At 40.3% G+C, this 23203-nt stretch overlaps 1 protein-coding gene across 6 annotated transcripts in view; it reads right to left on the bottom strand.

The window, feature by feature from the left end:
* Window positions 1-23203, bottom strand: part of snx13 (sorting nexin 13) — a 234419-nt gene that overhangs the window by 165492 nt on the left and 45724 nt on the right. For all 6 annotated transcript variants that reach the window (XM_087987099.1, XM_087987100.1, XM_087987101.1 and 3 more), the window contains exons 3-4: window positions 4029-4131; window positions 3105-3194 (exon numbers count right to left, since the gene is read on the bottom strand). In XM_087987099.1, coding sequence (XP_087843225.1) covers window positions 3105-3194; window positions 4029-4131 — 193 coding nt within the window. The remainder of the gene's footprint in view (window positions 1-3104; window positions 3195-4028; window positions 4132-23203) is intronic.

Genomic DNA, 23203 nt, shown 5'->3' with positions numbered 1-23203 from the left:
GGAGAATGAGGAATGGGGGGGAGAATGAGGAATGGGGGGGGAGAATGAGGAATGGGGGGGGGAATGAGGAATGGGGGGGGGAATGAGGAATGGGGGGGGAATGAGGAATGGGGGGGAGAATGAGGAATGGGGGGGAGAATGAGGAATGGGGGGGAGAATGAGGAATGGGGGGGGAGAATGAGGAATGGGGGGGGAGAATGAGGAATGGGGGGGGAGAATGAGGAATGGGGGGGAGAATGAGGAATGGGGGGGAGAATGAAGAATGGGGGGGAGAATGAGGAATGGGGGGAGAATGAGGAATGGGGGGAGAATGAGGAATGGGGGGAGAATGAGGAATGGGGGGGAGAACAATGAGGAATGGGGGGGAGAACAATGAGGAATGGGGGGGCGGGGGAGAATGAGGAATGGGGGGGCGGGGGAGAATGAGGAATGGGGGGGCGGGGGAGAATGAGGAATGGGGGGGAGAGAATGAGGAATGGGGGGGGGAGAATGAGGAATGGGGGGGGAGAATGAGGAATGGGGGGGGGAGAATGAGGAATGGGGGGGGGAGAATGAGGAATGGGGGGGGAGAATGAGGAATGGGGGGGGAGAATGAGGAATGGGGGGGAGAATGAGGAATGGGGGGGGAGAATGAGGAATGGGGGGGGAGAATGAGGAATGGGGGGGGAGAATGAGGAATGGGGGGGGAGAATGAGGAATGGGGGGGGAGAATGAGGAATGGGGGGGAGAATGAAGAATGGGGGGGGAGAATGAAGAATGGGGGGGGAGAATGAAGAACGGGGGGACAATGAGGAACGGGGGGACAATGAGGAACGGGGGGACAATGAGGAACGGGGGGACAATGAGGAACGGGGGGGACAATGAGGAATGCGGGGGACAATGAGGAATGGGGGGGACAATGAGGAATGGGGGGGACAATGAGGAATGGGGGGGGGACAATGAGGAATGGGGGGGGACAATGAGGAATGGGGGGGGACAATGAGGAATGGGGGGGGGACAATGAGGAATGGGGGGGGGGACAATGAGGAATGGGGGGCAGGGAGAATGAGGAATGGGGGGGGAGAGAATGAGGAATGGGAGGGGAGAATGAGGAATGGGGGGGAGAATGAGGAATGGGGGGGAGAATGAGGAATGGGGGGGGGGGAGAATGAGGAATGGGGGGGGAGAATGAGGAATGGGGGGGGGAGAATGAGGAATGGGGGGGGAGAATGAGGAATGGGGGGGAGAATGAGGAATGGGGGGGGGGAGAATGAAGAATGGGGGTGGAGAATGAAGAATGGGGGTGGAGAATGAGGAATGGGGGGGGGAGAATGAGGAATGGGGGGAGAATGAGGAATGGGGGGGGAGAATGAGGAATGGGGGGGGAGAATGAGGGATGGGGGGGAGAATGAGGAATGGGGGGGAGAATGAGGAATGGGGGGGGAGAATGAGGAATGGGGGGGAGAATGAGGAATGGGGGGGAGAATGAGGAATGGGGGGGAGAATGAGGAATGGGGGGGAGAATGAGGAATGGGGGGGGAGAATGAGGAATGGGGGGGGGAGAATGAGGAATGGGGGGGGAGAATGAGGAATGGGGGGGGGAGAATGAGGAATGGGGGGGGAGAATGAGGAATGGGGGGGGAGAATGAGGAATGGGGGGGAGAATGAAGAATGGGGGTGGAGAATGAGGAATGGGGGGGGAGGAGAATGAGGAATGGGGGGGAGAATGAGGAATGGGGGGGCTGAGCAGAGGAGAGGAAGTAAAGTAAGGAGGAGTGAGGGAGAGGGTGTGGGCGCACAAAGGAGTTGGTGTTGGGTGGGGGTGGAATAGAGCAGGGCAGGGAGAGTTTCTTGTTCCCTCTTCGGTTAATTGATACCTTAATGGGTGGGGCAGTGCCAGGCGGAGGGAGCCAGTGCTAGATTCTTTGTTGAATTAGCACAACAGTATTTAGACAGTGACTTGACACTTCATGAGGTCACATGATAAGGCAGCGATCTTTGCTCCCTGGTGTAAGCAATATTAGCAATCGAGAGAGTTCACCCAGTCATCAAACTACTGCAGTCAGCTTGGAAGTCAAAAGGATCTAACTGTGATATCTTGAAAGGAAGAGAAAGTCTTTCTTGTAACCTGCTCCACCATTAAGTTCACTGAAAAAAAAATCCAACTCTGGAAAAATCAACTTTAGAATCTTCACAGTTACTGAGAAACCTCTGGTTTTGCAAGGTTTTCACGATCGCTGAACAGCAACTCAAATGAGAAACAGCAGGACTGCAATGGTATAGCAAAAAGAATTATATTTTTTGCCTATCTTCACCAGAATCTAAAGTTTTGAGAGAGAGAGGTAGGGACGGCAAGTCAAGTCCGTGAGTGAGAAATCACATTTAGACAAGCTTCCAAGCAAAGGTGAGTGAAATAAAATAAACTTTTACTTGAAATACACAAAAGCTTACTGCTGAGTTATTAAAATTCAGCCAAGCACTAAGGATTGAAGAGATACATTCACATAAATTTATTGGTCACAGGCAAATAATAGGAAACACCAAAATTTTATTTGTGATAAAGGTAACTAAGGATGGGCAATAAATGCTTGCAATGTCCACATTCAGAAAAATGTACATAATTTTTAAAATTGTGTGAAATCTTTGTGCAGCACATTGATTCAATGTAGTCAAACATAGACCTTAATCAGCAGAAGAAAAACTTCAAACAAACCTAACTGTAGAACTTTTTTGCAGGTCAAGCAGCAACTTGAGAGAGGGAAACAGTTAAATACTGGACTCAAAACATTAACAGAACGTCACCACAAATGCTGCCAGAACTGCTGAGTTTCTGCAGAATTAAGTGTTTCTTTCAGATTTCCAGCATCCACGGTGTTTTGCTTTTATTTAGAAAAGGAAAACTTTGATTTGACAGGCTACTCCTGTTGCATTCAACCAAAAACTTTTTACAACAGGAGCACAATGTTACTTTTGTTTTGTTTTTATGCTTCCTGAGGTTTAAAGTTAAAATTGTCACTTTAGAGTGCAATTAATTGTTCAATAGAGGTGTATATGAAGGAGTATAATGAGGCAGTGTCATACTCAAACAATAAACAAAAAGGATGTTTTGTTTCTTTGCTACTCACCTGCTGTAGAGGTTCATCAATTATACTGGAACCAGTCAATCGCCTGTCAATCTTTATTTGTCTACTTTCACGTTTCATTTCTTCTAAAGCCTGAACAGAATAGTTTGAGAATCAAAACATAATACCAACTAAACAAAAAAAATCACAGAAATTTGTTTCCCTGCCATTTGTAAAGGTTAAAACTCTGTCAAGAAATTACTGCTCACCTTTCCCAGAACTCCCTGCTGAATTCCCCAACTCAAGGCTTCCCAGCTGTGATCCTGAAATGGCTCTGTCACAAATGACATCCAAGTGACTACAAAGGTAAACTATCCCTCCTTGGCCTGTCTGTCATCTTTGACATAATTCAGTGCCACTTCCTCCTCTAATACCTCTCTCATCAAACCTAATGAGGTTGCACTGTTTCTGGTTCTATTTTTATTTACTCATCAATGTATTGCCTGTAATGGTTTATCTCTCCATTTATATACAGTTATATTTAAAATACAAGAATGCTCCTGCCTATTTTTCAACCACAAGTTGGCCATCAGTATCATCATCCAAAAACTTCTTCAGTTTTCATATGAATATTGATGATACACAATCAGTCCTAACCTCCAATGCACACAACTTCCTCCATTGTCTTTACATTGCCAGACTACTCATCAGGCACCCAAAACTTGTTCAGTGAAAATTTATTCATGTAAGTATTTGTGTGACTAAAACTACCATTTTTGGTCACTACTCCAAACTTTTGTTCAGCCCTGCTCTCAACTTTCCCTGGTAACTGTCCAGGACTAAAGAAAAACATTCATAGCCTTGATCTCATGTTTAATTCCAAGGTGAGATCTCAGTGCATATCATGCCATCAGATTGAGTGTGTGTGAACTAACGACAGGCTAAATCATCTGCAACATCAAACCTAGTCTAAGTCAGTCCACTTACTCTGGGGAGAGCAGTTGGTGCTGCAGGAAGGAAAGAATGCTCACACCTTTCAAGATATTTCTCGGAATTTATTTTTCCAAACAGCAGTGTAACTGCAAGACCCCTGAAAAATAGGACATACATTTTCAGAACTGTTGTGCTCAAGCACCAATTTCATTTGAACAAAATTTAAATGACAATATCTAAATCATAGTTATAGTTTCATTTGCACCCATTCATTTTTAGAATTTTTACATAAAGTTAAAAGGATCAGTGAATTGTTGAATCACAGTCAATGAAGATATCAAAAGAAACAATTTTATCACAGTGCAATGAAAAATCAGTGGATAGGGTTGCATCTTTTCATAGCCTTTAATTATTAGCCAAAAACAATATAAACTAAACATGAAATAACAAGTCACACAATAATTATAAATTACATACTAAATTGCAGATACAAACATGGATTGCTCAGATTTATTGAGTTTCTATGATACCACTTTCAGTCACAGACTTCCAAAATATGTGGTCCTCTTCATATACAATTCAATTTTCTTTTCTTCAAAAATTCAACCACAAATTCTCAACCGACAACAAAGTTCCCCTCAAACCAAGTTACACAGATCCTATCTTCAGGAAAGTGGTACACTTCTCTTCAACGCTTTCAGCTCTGGACAATCCACAAATATTACCTCTGACCCAAATGCCAGTGACAACCATGCCCAATATAGCTCATTCTGGGCATTCGTTTTGAAAAAAATAACTAACAGCTGCAGTCACATTGCTTTTCTCTTTTTCTAATTTTTTGGGTTTGGATCTATTACTTAAGTTTAGAATTGAATTTTGAACAGCAAACTTAAAAAAAAACTGATGTTTGCACATGGAAATTGGCTTGGAAAGATAACTGCAAGTTAATTATTGTTTTCAGAACACTGCAGACATTTCAGCACCATGATTTGTTATGTTCAAGGATGAGCAGCTCATTAAGAGGTACACTGATTAATTAAGGCAATGCCACTGATGGCTACCTAACTACAGAGGACACATGAAGAGGATGCATGAAAAGAAAGAGAGAGAAACCATACATTGAACTGGATTTGATTAGGTATTTTGAGCTGAAGGCTCGGTACTCAGAAGCTTCTCGCCTGGGAAAAGTGTTGAGTTTACCTTCTAGTTTAGTACTCTGTTGAAGAATTATTGAATGTTCTCAGAAAAGAATCCTAGTTTATAAGAGAGGCAAATATTCCTCAGAGCCAAAGAAAACTGCAGATGCTGGAATCCAAAGTAGACATACAGGAGGCTGGAAGAACATAGCAAGCCAGGCAGCATCAGGAGGTGGAGAAGTCAATGTTTCGATGTGAATCCTTCTCCAGGACCTGCTGGTAGCTGTTTGCATTGACCAGTGACTTCCAATTTCAAGCAGATACAATCTCATTTGCATGTAATACAAGAATTGCTCAAGGATTTCATAAAGATCTGATACATATCATTAAAATGGTCATTGAACTGGCCAGTTACAAGTTTTATTAATTTTTTACTTTATCCCTTAACTGTTTGAGAGAAAGCGTAGCGGTTATGGTCAAAGAAGACTGGATTCAAATCAAAGACCTGGATTAGATTAATTTGTTTAGCTTTATTCTACTAAATTTATCGTACAAATAATAAATTGTTCATTTCTGTTTAAGTTAAAAACTTGGTGCCTGATGTGTTATTCTTAAAGTCTGGTCAAGAACATAAGCAATTTTGAGGATCGTTGACTGTTTTAATTTTATTGTCCTGCAAATTTAGAGTTCGCAAACCTGATTGGATCTTGCTTGTTATCCCTGTGTGATAACAACGTTTTTTTCTTCCAGATTTCGTCATGCTCCCTTTCTCAAATGAGGCACAACCTTTTTTTCCAACACTCCTGGTCTGTTGGGGTTATTTTTTCAGCAAGTATCAATTAAAAAGAGGTGATATAGAAACATGTACTCTGGCAAATGTTTGAAAGTCGACAGCAAGTGTGTTCATCAGTCCAGTCTTGTCCTCCTGTATCCCCGTCTGCTTCTAAAACCTTTACTTAGCTCCCTTGGCAGAGAGTCTGATCCCAGAGCTGGTACTAGGCTTGGTAGCATCTTTTGGTAAATCTATTTCACATGAAAGGCACCCATTGCAGCAGCATAGAGATCCTCAATGCAACATATGGGAAAGACAATGCCCACAGTTCCATTCTTTTTGAGTGTAATATCCTACACACACCTCAAACCATGGATCCTATTATAGCATCCTAAGTTGACCACCAAGTTTGAGAAGCCTATTTTCTTAATCCATAATTTGTGCAATTGTTAGAAGAAAGGTATAATTTGAGGGTTTCTTCAAAACAAAAAAATCTGATACCAAGCCCACCCAACAGTTAAATGCACCTACCTTTTGTTAAAAAAAAATCAACAAATCCAAATAACAACTTCCCGGTGTTCAAAAGATCTGTGCTGTGTCCTGAGTTTCTTCCAATAAATGGCATATATGAATTTGAAGGTAGATAGAGGTATACTGTTATGTCAATGTCATCTGTCTACAAGTCTCATGAAAATGAGTTAAGTAGTTATACTTCTTAAAGGTGTAAGCAACTATTCTGTAAGCAACTATGTATATTGCACCTTAAAATGTAATAAAGCATCCTAAAGCAAAGAACAATACAGCATAGTGTTATGGATAGACCAGACCCCCTCAAAATATTTTAAGAGGGCAGCCTGGATCCTAACTTTTTTTTATTTTAAAGATACATGTGGAGTGCGTATTCCAGAAGTAATGCAATTGGTCAAACTGCTCACCATTAAGCAACACAATTTATTTAAAAGTTAGAGTTTAAATATAAACAAATAAAAGAGGAATTTAAAATAACTACTGTTGGAAAACTTAACTGAATAATAGATACAGTATCTATCATTAATTAACTGTTCCAATATAATAACATTGCATAAACACAATCCTTTGCAAAAAGGCAAATTCAGACACCGATTTATATATGCAATTCTCCAATCCAGGAGGAAGTAACGTCAAGAGAAAATTCAGAATGTGTAGCAGCCAAGAGACGTTCATTGGAGGGTGGCACGGTGGCTCAGCAGTAAGCACTGCTGCCTCATAGCACCAGAGACCCAGGTTCGATTCCACTCTTGGACAACTGTCTGTGTGGAGTCTGCACATTCTCCCAGCATCTTCGTGGGTTTCCTCCATGTGTTCCGGTTTCCTCCCACAGTCACAAAGAGGTGCTGGTTAGGCTAGCCATGCTAAATTACCCATAGTGGTAAGGGATGTGTAGGTTAGATGTTTTAGTTAGCTGAAATAAGGAGTAATAGATTAGGGGAATGTGTCTGGATGGGATACTCTTCGGTGGTCCAGTGAGGGCTTGTTAGGCCAAATGGGCTGTTTCCACACTGTAGGGATTCTATGAAGCTTCAAACTCTTTTTGAGATCTGAAACAGCTTCTAATGTTCCTGAAAAAAACAAAATCCAGAAATCTGGATCTGACAGAGCTAAAACTCTAAATGCCTCATGAGATGTTTGCTTAAGTCATCATCAAGTATCTAGTTCAGCACCTCTACCTTAAGAACTCTCAAAAAAAAAACCCAGGACAAAATTAACGTTTAAAATGACAGCACTGTTACACCTCCGTCCTTAAAAAAAAACTTGTCAATATGCAAAGATGGCTTCATTTTTAAAACCCTTAGTTTTATCCTACTGGTACATTACAATAAATGAATATTACCTTGACTCTAAGCTTGCAAAAATTCAATACTATATTTTATTTCAGTCCACATACTCCCACCAACGAATGCTTCTGCCTTTCTTCATCAAAGGTCGCAGGCCTCAAATGGCGGAGAATAATGCGCTGTTTCCGGACATTAGTGGGGTGCAAGGTGAGGGTTCTCTCTTTGTTGCGGTTGGAGGGCTGGGGTTCAAGGGTGGAGGTGCGGGAAGTAGAGAAGATGTGCTGGAGATCATTGTTAATCACATGGGAGGGGAAATTGTGGTCCTTCAAGTAGGATGCCATCTGAGATGTCTTGCAGTTGAACTGCTCCTCCTTGAGCAGAAACAGCACAGGTGGAGGAATTGGGAGTAAGGGATTGTGTTTTTACGGGCATGGAGGGGTGCGAGGAGGAGGTGGGGTTGAAATAGATGTCCGCATTGAGTTGGTTGGCGGAGATGAAGACGGAGAGGTCCAGGAAGGGGAAGGAGGTGTCTGAGAGGGTCCAGTGCAGTTGGAGGGGTTGTGTTCAAGAGCAGAGGTGTGGGAAATTAAGATGATGAGCTGGAAGGCATTGTTGATCACGTGGTGGGGAAACTGTGGTCCTTGAAATTGCAATTGGAGGGTTCAAGGGTGGAAGTTCGGTGTCACGAAAGCCAAAAGCAGAAATTGTCTTCGCTCTTTCGGATAAATGTACCTGCCAGCATCTTCTGATTAATCCAACTTAGAAACATAAGTTGCTTGTCCCAGGGTATGAATCAAACTTTGTAACTGCATTGACTTTGCAATAGTCCAAACATGATCGTCAGGTATCATATGGTTTCAGCATCTTACGATGAGTGAACTCCAGTCACTGCAACTCGCTTTGATTGTGTGGTCTTTGAGTATGCAGTCAATCTCTTTTTGAACCTGTGCCAAGTTTAGAGAGTTAAATGTATAAGAATGTTGCTGAACTGGAACAGCATTTCCTATACCTACATTATGTATAATTAGATTAGTACCTCCCAGCTTATTCCACCAATCTGCCTGTGTGATAGTAATAACTCTTTCAGCTAATTTTGAGTTTGCGTGGACGGTGACGCAATAATTTATCCCAATTTTTGAAAACTTCCTGATTGCCAAAGTTAATTTGAGGAATGCCCAATTCAGAATCCTCTGAACTTGGTTCTTCACTCTGCATTGTAACCAGTGATACATTCTCCTTTTGATTTCCTTCCCATGAACATTGTCAGATTGAAAGAAACCTCAGAATGTGTCATGTGACTATCTTATCAAATACCTCACCTTACTCAATCTCCTTTCAATTTGATAAGGTCCACTAAATCTTGCTTTTAAAGGTTCACCTATCACTGGAAGTAACACTATCTCCACTAGCAAAAAATTGTGAAGTTTTGATTTCTTGTCTGCTTTCTGTTTCATCACCTGCTCTGCTACTTTTAAATGCTGTCAAACTAACTCACCTGCTCTATTTAATCTTTCCCTCAAATTTGGCACACAGTCCAAATATGCGGTCTCTGAATTCCGACTCACCAATTTCTCCTTAATTAATTTCAGTGGTCCTCTCACCTCATGCTCAAAAACTAATTGAAATGGACTGAATTTGGTAGATTCATTTGGTATATCCTTAATTGTAAAACTAATGGAATTCCTTTATCCCAGTCCTTTAGATAGTCTTGACTATAAGCCCTCAACAAGATCTGTGATAAATTGTACTTCAACTTATCTTCACTCTTAGATTTCTCCTCCCGCTTCAACATGGAAGCTTTGTGATCGGTTTATCAGAGTCAGGAAAAATTCCAAGACATACTTCCTGTAATACCTCAGTGGCCTCGTTTTCCATTACTTTTTCAACCACAGTAGGCAGCATTCCCACCTGTGATCATTACTAAGGACAAACTGTATTCCTGGAGCCAAGAGATCCTCCAGAACTCCTACCAGCAATTCATTTTTCACAAAACTCAATTTACATAATGGAGCACTACTCATCTCACCATGCATTCGATGACCATTTCTTTTCCAACAATACAACTTCTGAATTACATATCTTCTCCTCTCCCAATATCAAAGATTGACATGCACTCGTATCTCTTAAAATTGTACTTTCTTCACCTGCTCCTCCTGGCATTTGCAAGTAAACATTACCCATTGTAAATAAATGGTGTGAGAAGATCTGACACTTCATTCTCTACCAACCCTGGTTATATATTCTACTACAGCGTTTTAGCTTCCATTGTATTTTTCTTTACCACTTCAACAAAATTCACTAGCTTATCCTGTTTACCATCTCGGTCTTCCCAGTGCTTTTACCAAACCACCAACATTGCGACTTCATGTGGCCACTTTATGGCAGTGAAAACACCGGAGCCTGTTTACTTCTCTTTCCCCCTCGGGGGTTTCCCTTTTACTCTATGGTACACCACCTTTACTATCTTCAATGAGATCTCCTTTCCCTTAACACCGGAAGATTTCTCTTTTCTCCAATTTCTATCCCTCACAGATTGAATTGATTTTGGAAGCTAAACTTTGATTTATGAACCAAATCATAATCATCTGCCATTTCAGCCACTAATGTTACTATTTTAACTCTCTGCTCTTCCGCAAGTTCTCACTACTTCAGGAAGTGAATTTTTAATCTAATCCAAAATAATCATCTAAGAGCATCATACATTTGGTCTATTTTCAATGCCCTTATCCACCTAACATAATTACTTTGATGCTTTCAAACTCATGTGTGTTTGACCAGGTCTTTCCTTAGATACCCAAAACTTTGTAGGCTTCTGGCACTAGCGCATATGCACTTAAGATGGCTTTCTTCACCTCCTCATACTCCACAGATACCTTTTTTGATGCAAATACCTCACTAGCTCCACCTACCAGCTTTGTTTGGATCAACAATATCCAATTGGTCAACAGCCACTTCATTTGTTTAGCCAGTTTCTCAAATGAAATGAAAAACGTTTCTACACCCTTCTCACTGAATTTAGGCAATGCTTGGACATACTTAAACAGATCCCCACCAAGCCTTTGGCTATGATCGGTTTGCTTGTCATGACTATTCTTCTCATTAAGCCTAACTTCTGCCTTCACTTCTGCCCTTTTTACATTGACTTCCCTCTCTTAACTGCCAACTTCTGAAGTTCAAACTCTTCTTCTGCTTTCCTTCTGCTCAGGCCTTCCATTCCTTTTTTTTTCCTCTGCTTTTAATCTTAATTCAAACTGTTTCATTTTCTTTTCATGTTCAAGCTGTTTCATTAGCAATTGAATTCGAGCCATTTCCAAAAGATTCTGATGGCATTTCCAGCAATTTTAAATGTTGCGCTATTGGTGCAACTACTTCCCTTTTCTCTCAGACAACAGCAACCCCACCTCCTGCTTGTCTGCCAATTATTACAGCTTTACCTTGCTCACTTTTTGGAAAACTCCCAAAATCACTTCTTCTACCTCTAGAAAAATCTTAGTGAGCAAAAGAGCCGGTACTACACAAGGCACATCCTGTTGAAACCAACTGAATTCAACACCCGAAACAAAAGATACTCATACCTACCACTTGCTGCTTTTGAGTCCAACAATCCAAAACCCAACTTGGAATCATAGATTTTGATCCTGTCAAGAGCCCCCAATTTGCTATAGGCCAGACCAGAACCCCTCAATATATTTTAAGGTAGCCTAGACCCTAACTTTAAAACAAAAAAAAAGATGTTAAGTACATGTTGCTGATGTGATGTGACTGGTTAAACTACTTGACAGTCAGCAACACAATTTATTTAAACATTATAGTTAAAATATAAACAAAAGAAAGAGGAATTTAAAATAACTTAACCATTGGAAAAAAACTTAAGCAAATAATAGATACAGTATATTAACTGTTCCAATACAATTATGGGCGACACCGTGGCTCAGCAGTTAGCACTGCAGCCTCACAGTGTCAGGGACCCAGGTTCGATTCCCACCTCGGGCGACTGTCTGTGTGGAATTTGCACATTCTCCCTGTGTTTGCATGGGTTTCCTCCGGGTGCTCTGGTTTCCTCCCACAACCGAAAGATGTGCAGGTCAGGTGAATTGGCCACGCTAAATTGCCCAGAGTGTTAGGTGCATTAGTAAATGTAGGGTAGGGGAATGGGTCTGGGTGGGTTACTCTTCAGAGGGTTGGTGTGGACTTGTTGGGCCAAAGGACCTGTTTCCGTACTGTAGGGAATCAAATCTAAACTAAATACAGTAAATCCCACGAACACACCCCTTGACAAAAAGACAAATTCAGACACCAATTCTTACATGCACTTCACCAATCCAGGAAGCAGAAACATCAAGAGAAAATTCCTGTTGTGACTGCACTGTCACAACAGGAATTGGTCCTATGGCCCACGAAGCCTGTGTCAATACATGATGTCTTTCTAATCAAATAACCTGCGGTCGACATCCCTCTATCCCCTGCCTACTCATGTACCCGTCAAGGTGCCTCTTATAAGTTATTATTGTATCCACTTCCACTACTTCTTGTGGCAGTGCACTTGCCACCCTCTGTATAAACACCTGCCTCTCATATCTCTTTAAACGTTTCCCCTGTAACTGTTAATCTACGTCCCCTAGTAATTGACATGGCTCCCTTGGGGGAGGAAAAAAAAAGACTCGGACTATCCATTCTAATCACACCCCTCATAATTTTGTTAACTTCTACCAAGTCACCCCTCAGCCTCGGATATTCAAGTGAAAATGAACTAAGTTTGTCCAATCTCTGCTTATAGTTAATACCCTCCAAACCAGGCAACATCCTTGTAAACCTTTTCTGTACATTCCAAAGCCTCCACATCCTTCTCGTGGAATGACAACCAGAATTGTACACAATATTCCAAATATGGCCTAAAAGTTCTATACAGCTGCAACTTGCCAACTTTTATACTCTCTGCCCCAACTGATGAAAGCAAGCATAGCATAGACCTTCTTGAACACCTTGTCCACTTGTGTTGCCACTTTCAGAGAAATGTGGACCCGTTTGCTGAAATCCCACTGTATGTTAATACTAAGGGTTCTGCCATTTACAGAATACTTCACTCCTGTATTCGACCTTTCAAAATGCATCAGTTTGCATTTGTCTAGATTACATTTCATCTGCAATTTCTCCAGCCAAGTTTCTAGCCTACCTATGTCCTGCTGTTTCTTCTGACATTCCTCCTCACTATTTGTAGCTCTTTCCAATCTTTGTGTCATCCATAACCTTTATAAACAGGCCACCTACATTCTTCTCCAAATCATTTATATTTACTAGAAACAACAGGGGTCCCAGCATTGATCCCTGCAGAACATCACTGGTCACAGATCTCCAATCAGAAAAATAATCTTCCATGCCAGTTCTGTATGCATCTTACTAGCTCACTGCGAATCTCATGTGACCTCACCCATCATATCAGACCGTCATAAGGGAACTTGTCAAAAGCCGTGCTAAAGTCCATGTCGACCACAAACCAGCCCTGCCCTCAATCATCTTTGTGACTTCCTCAAAAAATTCAGATCAAGTTTGGGAGACACAACCACCTCCGCAAAAGCCTTGCTGGTTGTCATTAATAACTCCATATTTTTCCAAATGTGAGGAAATTATGTCCCTAAGAATCTTCTCCAATAATATTTCTAACAATGATGTAAGGTTCACCATCCTATAATTTCCCAAATTATCCTTGTTGCTTTTCTTAGACAAAGGAACAACATTGGTTAGTCTCTAATGCTCTGGGACGTCTCCTGTGACTAAAGAGAAAAAAGGATTCATTCAAGATGCCATTAATTTCCTCCCTCACACAATTCAGCATTCTGGGATAGATCCCATTAGGTCCTGGGGACTAGTCTCAAAGTTTTCAAAAACACCCAACATGACCTTCATTTTTATATATAATTTGCATGCCCTAACATAACATACTCCTCTATAGACTCATGTAACAATACTATGGCTTTAAGAGGTATATTTTGTCCTTTTCTTTCCAAAGAGAAGGTGCGAGCCATAGGTTTCTACCTGTCTCCTCTAGCAAATAAAGTAAACAGCTTGTGAGGCCTTGAGTTTTTTTTAAGTTGGAAGAATAGAAGCAGTACGAATGGATGAAATCAGACTCCCATAGAACCAGGGTATAGTTTACGTTTTGGCAATTGTTGGGTTTTTGAAGTTGTCTGTGGAAACTGTTGTATCTCTCTCTCTATTACAGCAAAAAGCTGGAGTTCTCTCTGCTGCCAGAATGGCATCTCTAGCACAATCTACTTCCTGAACTTGCATTTGCCAAGGATGTGTTTAAGGGGTATTGCTATTTCGCAACAGTTACTGTTTAGTAATTAAGTAATCTATTATTCTGTTAAGTTTTCCAACAGAGTTGGACTTAAAGTTATACCGTTCTTATTCCTTTTGTTTTCATTTTAACTGCAGGTAAGATTAAAAGTGTGCTTTGCCTAAAGCAGAGTAGTGTGACAAATTGAATTACATCTAGAACACGGCACCTTATACTTGTCTTTAAATAAGATAAAAGTTAGGGTTAAAGATATCCCCTTGATATATTTGCAGACAGTTGGTCTGATCCATCCACCATGTCCTTCTCTTTAGTGAATACCAAGGCAAATTATTATTTAAAGGATCTCACTCACTTCTTCCAGCTTCATGCATTATTTCCCTCCTTTGTCCTTGTGCAGACCTATCCCTTTCCCTAGCTACCCTCTTTGTCCTTATATACATACAATATATCTTGGGACTTGTCTTAATCCTGTTGAGCCAAGGACATTTCATGGCCCCTTTTAGTCCTCCTAACTCCTTGTTAAAGTCATTTTCTACTTTCTTTATATTCCTTTTGGTTTATCAGTCTTCAGTTTCCTAAACCTTATGTATGTTTCCTTTTTCTTTGAGAAAGCTCCCAATTTCTCATGTCATCCAAAATTCCCAAATAGTCCCATCCTTATCATTCGTTTTCACAGGAACATGCTGGTTCTGAACTCTCATCAACTGGCCTTTAGGATATTCCCACATGACAGATATGGATTTATTCTCAAATAGCCACCCCTAATCTGCATTCCCCAATTCCTGCCTAATATTGTCATAGTTAGCCTTCCCCCGATTTAGTAGTTTCACCTGAGGACTACTCTTTCCTATCCACATGTAAAACTTATAGAATTATGGTCACTATTCTCAAAATCTCCACCACTGAAACATCAATCACGTGACCAGGCTCCTTCCCCAATACCAGGTCTAATACGGCACCTTCCACAGTTAGAGTCTTCACTAAGTATTAATCCAAACTTTACATTCATCTGCCTTACCAGTCACACTCCTCACATTAAAACAAATGCACTTCAGTCAGCTAACCCCGCCATGTTCAGTAACCTCTCCTTGTCTGTTCTTCCTCTTAGCCTTACTGGTCTTTGTCTCAACTCCTCCTCAGCTATTCACTTGCTGACCTATTGCTCTGGTTCCCACTGCCTTGCCACACAAGTTGAAATCTTCCCAAGTGACACAAGCAAACCTCCCTGCCTGGACATTGATGCCACTTCAGTTTAAGTGCAACCTGTCCTTCTTGCATACATCCCACCAGCTCTGAAAAACATCTCAATGATCCACATGTCTGAAGCCCTCCCTCCTAAACCAGTTTTTTAGCTGCATATTAATCTTCCTATTCTTTGCTTCCCTGGCACATGGCACAAGGATTAATCCCAAAATTACAACCCTAAAAGGTCCTGCTACCTAATACCCTCAGCTCTCTGTGGACCTTGCCATTTCTCCTACTGATGCTGCAAGTACCGTATACCATGACTGGCTGTTTGCCCTCCCTTTTGGGAATGACGTGCATCCACTCAGGCACATCCTTGACTCTAGCACTAGGGAGGTAACACACCATCCTGGAGTCTCTTTTGCAGCCACAGAAATGCCTGTGGCCCTGACTACACAGTCCCCTATCAATCCTACTCTATTGCACTTTAACTCTCCCTCCTATACAACAAAGTCAGGAATTCTCGTGTTTGTTACCAAATACCTTAAGGCACGACCACAATAGTGAAGCTAATATAAATAAGGAATGCTCAGCAGGAGCAATTAGGTGAGCACAGGTATCTTGGAAGGCAATAATATTGAAAGAGATTACAGAGAGGAATTTAAAAGCAAGAGCAAGAATTTTAAATTGAGCGTTGTTTAAGTAGGCAAAATGTAGGTCAGTGAGCACAGCAATGATGGACGATGGCATTTAGCGATTTAAGATTTGTAGAGTTTTACATAACATCAATTTTATAGAGGGTCGAATGTGGAAAAGCCAGCTAAAAATGTCCTCGAATGGTTAAGTCTACTAAGAGATAACTATGGCGCAGGTGAAAATATTGGTAGGAGAGCCAACCAAGTGGTAAAAATTAGCAAGTTTATAAAGTGGAAACTGGCAGCGCTAATCATAGCCAAGGATGTGGATGAGAGCTCATCTCAAGGTCAAACACGATACCAAAGGTTCGGAACTCTTTCGTTCAACACAAAACAGTTGCCAGAGATAGCTGAAGGAATAATATTTGCAGAGGGAACTGAAATTTTGGCTTCAGTCTTCAGAATTCTTATCTACAAATGGAAATGGAGTAGCTGTTTAATGGATGGTGAGGGGAAAATAGCAGTTCCCTTTTCCTCGCCAGGGATCTTCTATCTTGCTTAAGAAGAGTTAGCCCTTGGATTGATTCTTCACTAGATTCCACACAAGGTGAGTTTATTAACTGAGTAAGGTATAGTTGGGTACTGTTGCCCAAAAAGGAGTTTTAGTTCTGGATGTAAGTTTGCTCACTGAGCTGGAAGGTTCATTTTCAGACGTTTCATCACCATACTAGGTAACATCATCAGTGAGCCTCCAGTGAAGCACTGCTGTTAGTGACCTGCTTTCAATTTATGTATTTAGGTTTCCTTGGGTCGGTGACATAATTTCCTGTTCTTTCTCTCAGAGGTTGGTAAATGGGATCCAAGTCAGTGTTTTTGTTGATAAAGGTCTAGTTGGAATGCCACGTTTCAAGGAATTCTCGTGTCTCTCTCTGTTGGCTTGTCCAAAGATGGATGTGTTGTCCCAGTCAAAGTGGTGTCCTTCTTCATCTGCATGCAAGAATACTAGTGAGAGTGGGTCATGTCTTTTTTGTGGCTGGTTGATGTTCATGTATCCTGGTGGCTGCTTGTCTCATGTAATGTTTGTTACAGTTCTTGCAAGGTATTTAGTAAATGACATTATAGTTTTGTTTGTCGTCTATATTGGGTCTTCCAAGTTCATTAGCTACTGTTTTAGTGTGTTGGTGTGTTTGTGGGCTACCATGATGCCAAGAGGTCTGAGTAATCTGGCAGTCTTTTCCAAGATGTCACCTATATAGCGTATTCAAAAAGAACAGGTACCCAATGAACACAGTCCGCCGATTTCTCACAACAAACCCAAACAAGCAAACTAAACACACCCAGAAACCCTAGCTACTCTCCCCTACATCAAAGGCATCTCGGAAATGACTGCCAGACTACTCTTGACAGCACGGTAGCCCTTTTTTAAAAAAACAGTCTTTGACGCTTTCCTCCCGCCCTCAAACTTCAATTATATTATTGTCACTGTTACTTAGGAGTACCTACACAATTACATTATTACTCCGATTTTATCGCACACAACAGATCTAATATAGCCTGCTCTCTAGCCACTTCCAGAATATGCTGCTCGAAGATGATCTTGAAAACATTCTATGAATTCTTTATCTAGGCTATCTTTGCCTATCTGATATTTCTGGTCAAAATGTAGTTTAATCTTCCATACTATTACCATGCTTTTAAAATAACTTTTTTTTTCAAAAATGCTCCACTCTAACAAAGAGTTAACGCTGGGAATTTGTAGCCTACTCCACAGACTTTTTTCTTTTATCATTTCTCATCCCTACCCAATCTCTGAACATCTTAGTTTCCTGAATTTAGGTCATCCATATTTATTATGCTTACACCATTTTTAATTTATAGTGCCACCCTCTACCTTTTCTACATTTCTGCTTATTCTGATACGTATTGTATCCTAAAATAAAGAAGTCCTGATCCATGTCATCCTGCAGCCATATCTTTGATATCAATGACCAAATTTCTATTTGCACTTTCAGTTCATCTATTTTGTTTTGGATCATGATGCATTCAGATAGAAGCTGAAGGTTTTGTGTTTTTACTCTCTTAAATATATTCTTGTCTTATCTGTTATTTCACCCTTAGATTTAAATTAGATTTAGACTCTCCATTCCTTCCTGTCATAGGCTGTTTAACATTTTTCATTTCAATACATTTTCTTTGGCCTTACCTCTATTCTTTGATTTATCACATCTTTCTAAACATGACCTTTGTCTCCACTATTTTGGTAAACTTTCATTATCCACAGTTCTTGGTTTTATTACACAAAAACTCATGGCATTAGGTTAAGATATTAGGATGGTATCATGATTCCTACTGAAAAAAATCCAACCAAAATGCAATCCAACTTGATAGATCATATTTTGTTATTTTCTAATTTAATGTGGTGGTCTTTTACTAAGCCATAAACTCACAAGACTGCAGATCTAGTTTTAACAATGAAAGTTTATTAGATAAGAGAAGCAATACACGAATCAAGCTATATCTAATATAACAGTTTAAAAGACTTCAAATCCTCAGCAAAACACAATCCTATCATTACCTAACACTATCATTTTGGGATAACTCAAAATTCAGAGACATTTTCCTTCCTTGCTACATCTGTATTTTGACTCAACTGCTTCTTAGTTGTTCTAGTCTATGAGTTGCAAAGTCTTTTTTGTTGATTCTCACAGCTGAAATCCTTATCCTGAACTGACTTATCCCCTTAACTGCTCTCAACATATTCCTTTTGCTAGGGGTAACTAATCTTCCAAATGATTTTGTTCTGGTCTCCTTCAAACAGAGAAAAGCTTTTCCATCTGTGTTTTCTAAGTTAAGAATCAATCTTTGATTATTCTAAATCCAAAAACAAGTAAACTCCACAAAATAAACAAACTTCATTAACTTTCCACGAAGCCTTTAGTCATCTGCTCTCTGACACATTCTAGCTTAAAATCATAGTTCAGAAAAAACTGATCTAGTTAATTATTAAACACATTCACAAAAACGAAATAGACCAACATTAGTATGTCACGAGTGTGAAAATCCAAACAGTTTTTTAAAAATATATATAAAACTAACCATTTTAAATTAAAATGGATTGTGCATAAACAGTAGGCCCAAATGGGTCATCTTTGCATTTCAAGATCTAATGAGCAGAGTGCCATTGGGAAATAAACTGGCATCTGAACTATTTACAATCTATATGAATGACTCGGATGAAGGGACTGAATGTATAGCAGCTAACTGTGCTGATAACCCCAAAGATTAGTAGGAAAGTAAAGAAGAGGACACACTCCTACAAAGGGACACAAGCATGTTAAGTGAAAAGGCAAAAGTCTTAGCAATTAGAGAGTACGTTTGTGAAAATGTGAACTGGTCTACTTTTTCTAGGAAGGGTAGGAAACAACATTTTATTTCAATGGTGAAAATATGGCAGAACACTGCAAAACAGAATGATCTGAATGTGTTTAAGGTCTCAAAATGTTAATATATTCAGAAGAGCAAGTGATTAGGAAGGCAAGTCCAATGAGAAATAGAATGTAAAAGCAGGCAACTTTTGCTATAGTTGTGCAGTTTTGATCTCCTTATTTAAGAAAGAACGAAGTTGCATAATGGTATTAAGGTTGAGGGACTTCAGTACTTCAGTTGAGTAGAAGGACTGGGCTAAGAGGAAGAGGAAGTAAAAAGTTTTTTTTTAAAAAAGAGGCTTAAATAATAACTTCTAGTGGAATAACCCACTTGAAAGTATGGTGGAAGTAGGTTTGATCGTATCATCTCAAGGCAGATCAGGTGAACATTTATCAGGAAAGAATGTGCATTACTACAGACAGCGAGCATGCGATAGAGAGGAGAGGGAGAGAGGGGGAGAGAGATGGTAAATCTGAGTAATGAAAGAATGAGTGCTGACACTGGGTTTTTCACAAACTAAAATGTGCTGAATATCATCTTTGTCTTTTGACTATTATGTCATGACAAAGATTACAATTTGAACAGAAACTCTGTTGCTTATCTCCAAGCATTGGTTCTGATGAAAGATCATAGACTTGAAAATAACTCTCTTTCTCCACTGATGCTGCATGACCTGCTCAGCATTTCCAGCACTTTGTTTTCAGAAGTTACAAACTTCATGTCAGGCATTTTCATGATTCTAAAATTGCTCTGAACATTCTCATATCCAAGCTCCACCTCAGCAATACTCCTAGAGTCATATCTTATCCTAATATACACTGACAACACATTTTCACAAAAAAAGGTTTTATTTCATCCTGAGTCACCATTCTCAAATCAGATACGAGTTAAGATAATTAGTTTCTGGCCTCTTTCCAGCTCCAAAGGGGAGCCACTAATGTTTAAGAGTAAGTGTCTCCAATACTAAAAGCCTTATGTACCTTACACCCAACAAATACAATGCTATTGGTACAGCATGCAGTGCAGGTATGATTGAGACATGCCAGAATAAGCAAATAAGTCAATAAGCAAAACTGAATCATCATTGCATGGTACATGTGCATGCAACAAATCAAGATATAAGATAGACATTGTATATGATATTCCAAGGACACGTTCAGGGATAATGTGGCATCTACTTTGTTCATCAGGTGCAACTGGCTGTAATATCCAGCGGTACATTAGATAGCCTGGTTGCTCACTCATTTTCCTTCCATAAGACAATTCCTTCAACTCAGGAATTGGCATCCTGAAACTATTCTATACGGCCTTCAATTAGAGTACATTCAGGTGTAAGGAATCCAAACTGTATACAAGGCACTAGGTGTTGTCACAAAAAATGTTATACAGTTGCAGTAATACAGACGATTATACATCATGCCCCTTAAAATAGAAATTAGCATTTTCAGCACATTCTCCCAGAGTCTGCAGGGGTTTCTTGCAGGTGCTCCAGTTTTCTCCCTCAGTCCAAAAATGTGCATACGAGGTGAATTGGTCATGCTAAATTGCTGATTGTCCAGGGATGTGCAAACATAGGTTACAGGAATTGGGGGGGGGGGGGGGGGGAGGGTTACATGAGGCGGTCTGGGTGGGATGCTCTCAGGGTAGGTGTGGACTTGAACGGCCTGCTTCGGCACTGTAAGAATTTTATGATTCTATGAAAACTTGAAGGATTTAAAAAAATTGATTAGCAGCCCTTTTAAAAGTTGAGCAAAGTAACTTGAGAAAAATCAAGCCAAACATTTAATACTCAAATTGCAGTCATTTGGTCTCTCCCCAACACTCGTTATTCAAACTGATTATTGCAATGAAATCAATTTTCCTTGTGACTAAATCAGATTGTTGAAATAATTTGCATGTATCACAGAATTAACTCATTTTGTCCTTTTTTATTACTTGGAAATTTAATCCTGTTCAAAATTAGAGAAGCTGTAGAATATAACTTTTCTCTTTTTAAAAAGTAGAAATTGTTATCTATGTATCCAAACCTGGAAGGAAAAACAGGTCTACGAAAGAAATCCTGAATTCTGTTTTGAAACAGATAATATAATGTTTGTCATGTCCCTAGCCTAATAAACTAGATCAATAACCTAGTGCTGGCTTGTCCAAAACACAGCCCACGGGAGGTAAAGTGGCTCGCAGAAACGGTGAATCCTGATGGATAGGGAGACACCATGCAGAGATACTCCATTTACCCAGAGGGTAGGGATTTGGGTGGTTTGTACTTATGCAAGCAGCCAAGTGAATCAGACGGACAGCGCGCGCGTACACACACAAGTAGTCTCTTATAACGCCAAAACTGCATTCCAGCAAAACCTCACTTAATATAAATAATGGGACTTATAGGAAAAGTGCGGTTAGGAGCAGACCCGCAAAAGAAAAATCACTCATGATCGCTCGATAATCACCCAAAAGTCTAACACAAAATATAGCACAAAGACGGAAGTCATATTTATTAATGAAACAAAAGTAACTTTAACATAGGATATTTAAAACATGCAAGAAAGCTTCTCTCCGTGCAATACCTCTCCGGCAAAGCTGCACGATATCAGCTGAGGACAGAGCATGAGCAGAGCAACACAAAGACACTGATATGGCGCATGCGCAAAGCATCATGAAGCTGACCACCAGCATCACACATGTGCAGAATGGCACGGAGACTTTGGTGCGGACATCGGTGCATGCGTAGAATGGCATGCAGATTTCAGCGCAGACATTGGTGCATTCACAAAACTAAATGCCAAACTGTTCTACAATGGAATTGCGCTATTGAGAACAGAGGTAAGCAATCTGAAAATACTGTTCCTATTTCTTCTGTGACATTACAGAAAATAGCACTGCCGGAATGCGCGTTATCCAAGAACTAAGTGTGTATCCCAATCCCCTTCTCCTGTCTCATCTCCACAAATGTATCCATCTGTCCACAAAGCAGGCTCCGAGGCAGAAAACCTAGATTGAAAAGCAAACTACTTTCCAAGCCTACACCCACAAGAATGCATCGAACATAGTTCAGAGTGCGCAACAGAGATGAAGGGAAGGTTTGTAGACATTAAAATAGAGCTAGCTGCCCTAGCTCAGTGTTCCCTGGTAATCAGGGCTGGAGTCTCGTCTTTCCTCCACTTTAGTTTTGCAACTTAATTGAAAAGACAAGGTAGGTTTTAGGTAGCTCTGGTATTTGCCTCTTAAGCTGTATCTTTACGAAGTAATCATTTATTTTTAATCAGAAGTTCAATTCATTGCTTTGACTCTTTTTAAGTTCAAGTTAGTTATGCTTTTTCTTCATACCTCAACTTTTATTTTGAAATTCACCTTCAATGTTGTACCAAATTGTTGATCATTCTAGACCACTCATTGGCTCCTTGAATGGGAAAAAAAAATTAAATGTGACCCCTCCCTCAATAAGGACAACTATGAGTACAACCTAAAATTCCACCAAGGCAATTTGAAAACTTGAATTCAGTTTACTATCTGAAAACATTTTTAAAAAGCACACAACACCAGATTACAGTCCAACAGGTTTATTTGGAAGTACTAGATTTGAGAGCACTGCTCCTTCACCAGGTAGCTAGTGGGGCAAGATCACAGGACACAGAATTTATAGTAAAAGATCAAAGTGTCATACAACTGATGCGATAAATTTTACAAACCTAGAATGCTGTTAAGTCTTTCGTCTTTTAGAATGTGTTGCTTGTTTTGACTCATTTATACATAAATCCCAGAACCTTTTCAAGTCACGTTCCTGAGATAACTTAAAAAAGGTGACATCTCAACTTAGACAATGCCTTGAACGTATGAGGTTAGAGTCTGTTCAACCACTAATGCAGAATCTGTTCAACCTTGAGTCAGACTAGTTCTATTTCCAAGAGTCTGCTGTAGATTAGACTCAGATTAGATTAGATTCCCTACAGTGTGGAAACAGGCCCT

Source organism: Chiloscyllium plagiosum, unplaced genomic scaffold, assembly GCF_037043375.1.
Source record: "Chiloscyllium plagiosum isolate Xiang-an unplaced genomic scaffold, Cpla_swu_hap1 HiC_scaffold_5, whole genome shotgun sequence".
Classification (NCBI taxonomy): domain Eukaryota; kingdom Metazoa; phylum Chordata; class Chondrichthyes; order Orectolobiformes; family Hemiscylliidae; genus Chiloscyllium; species Chiloscyllium plagiosum.
The sequence above is the reverse complement of the archived record's forward strand: the minus strand, read 5'-3'. Positions and strand labels throughout refer to the sequence as shown.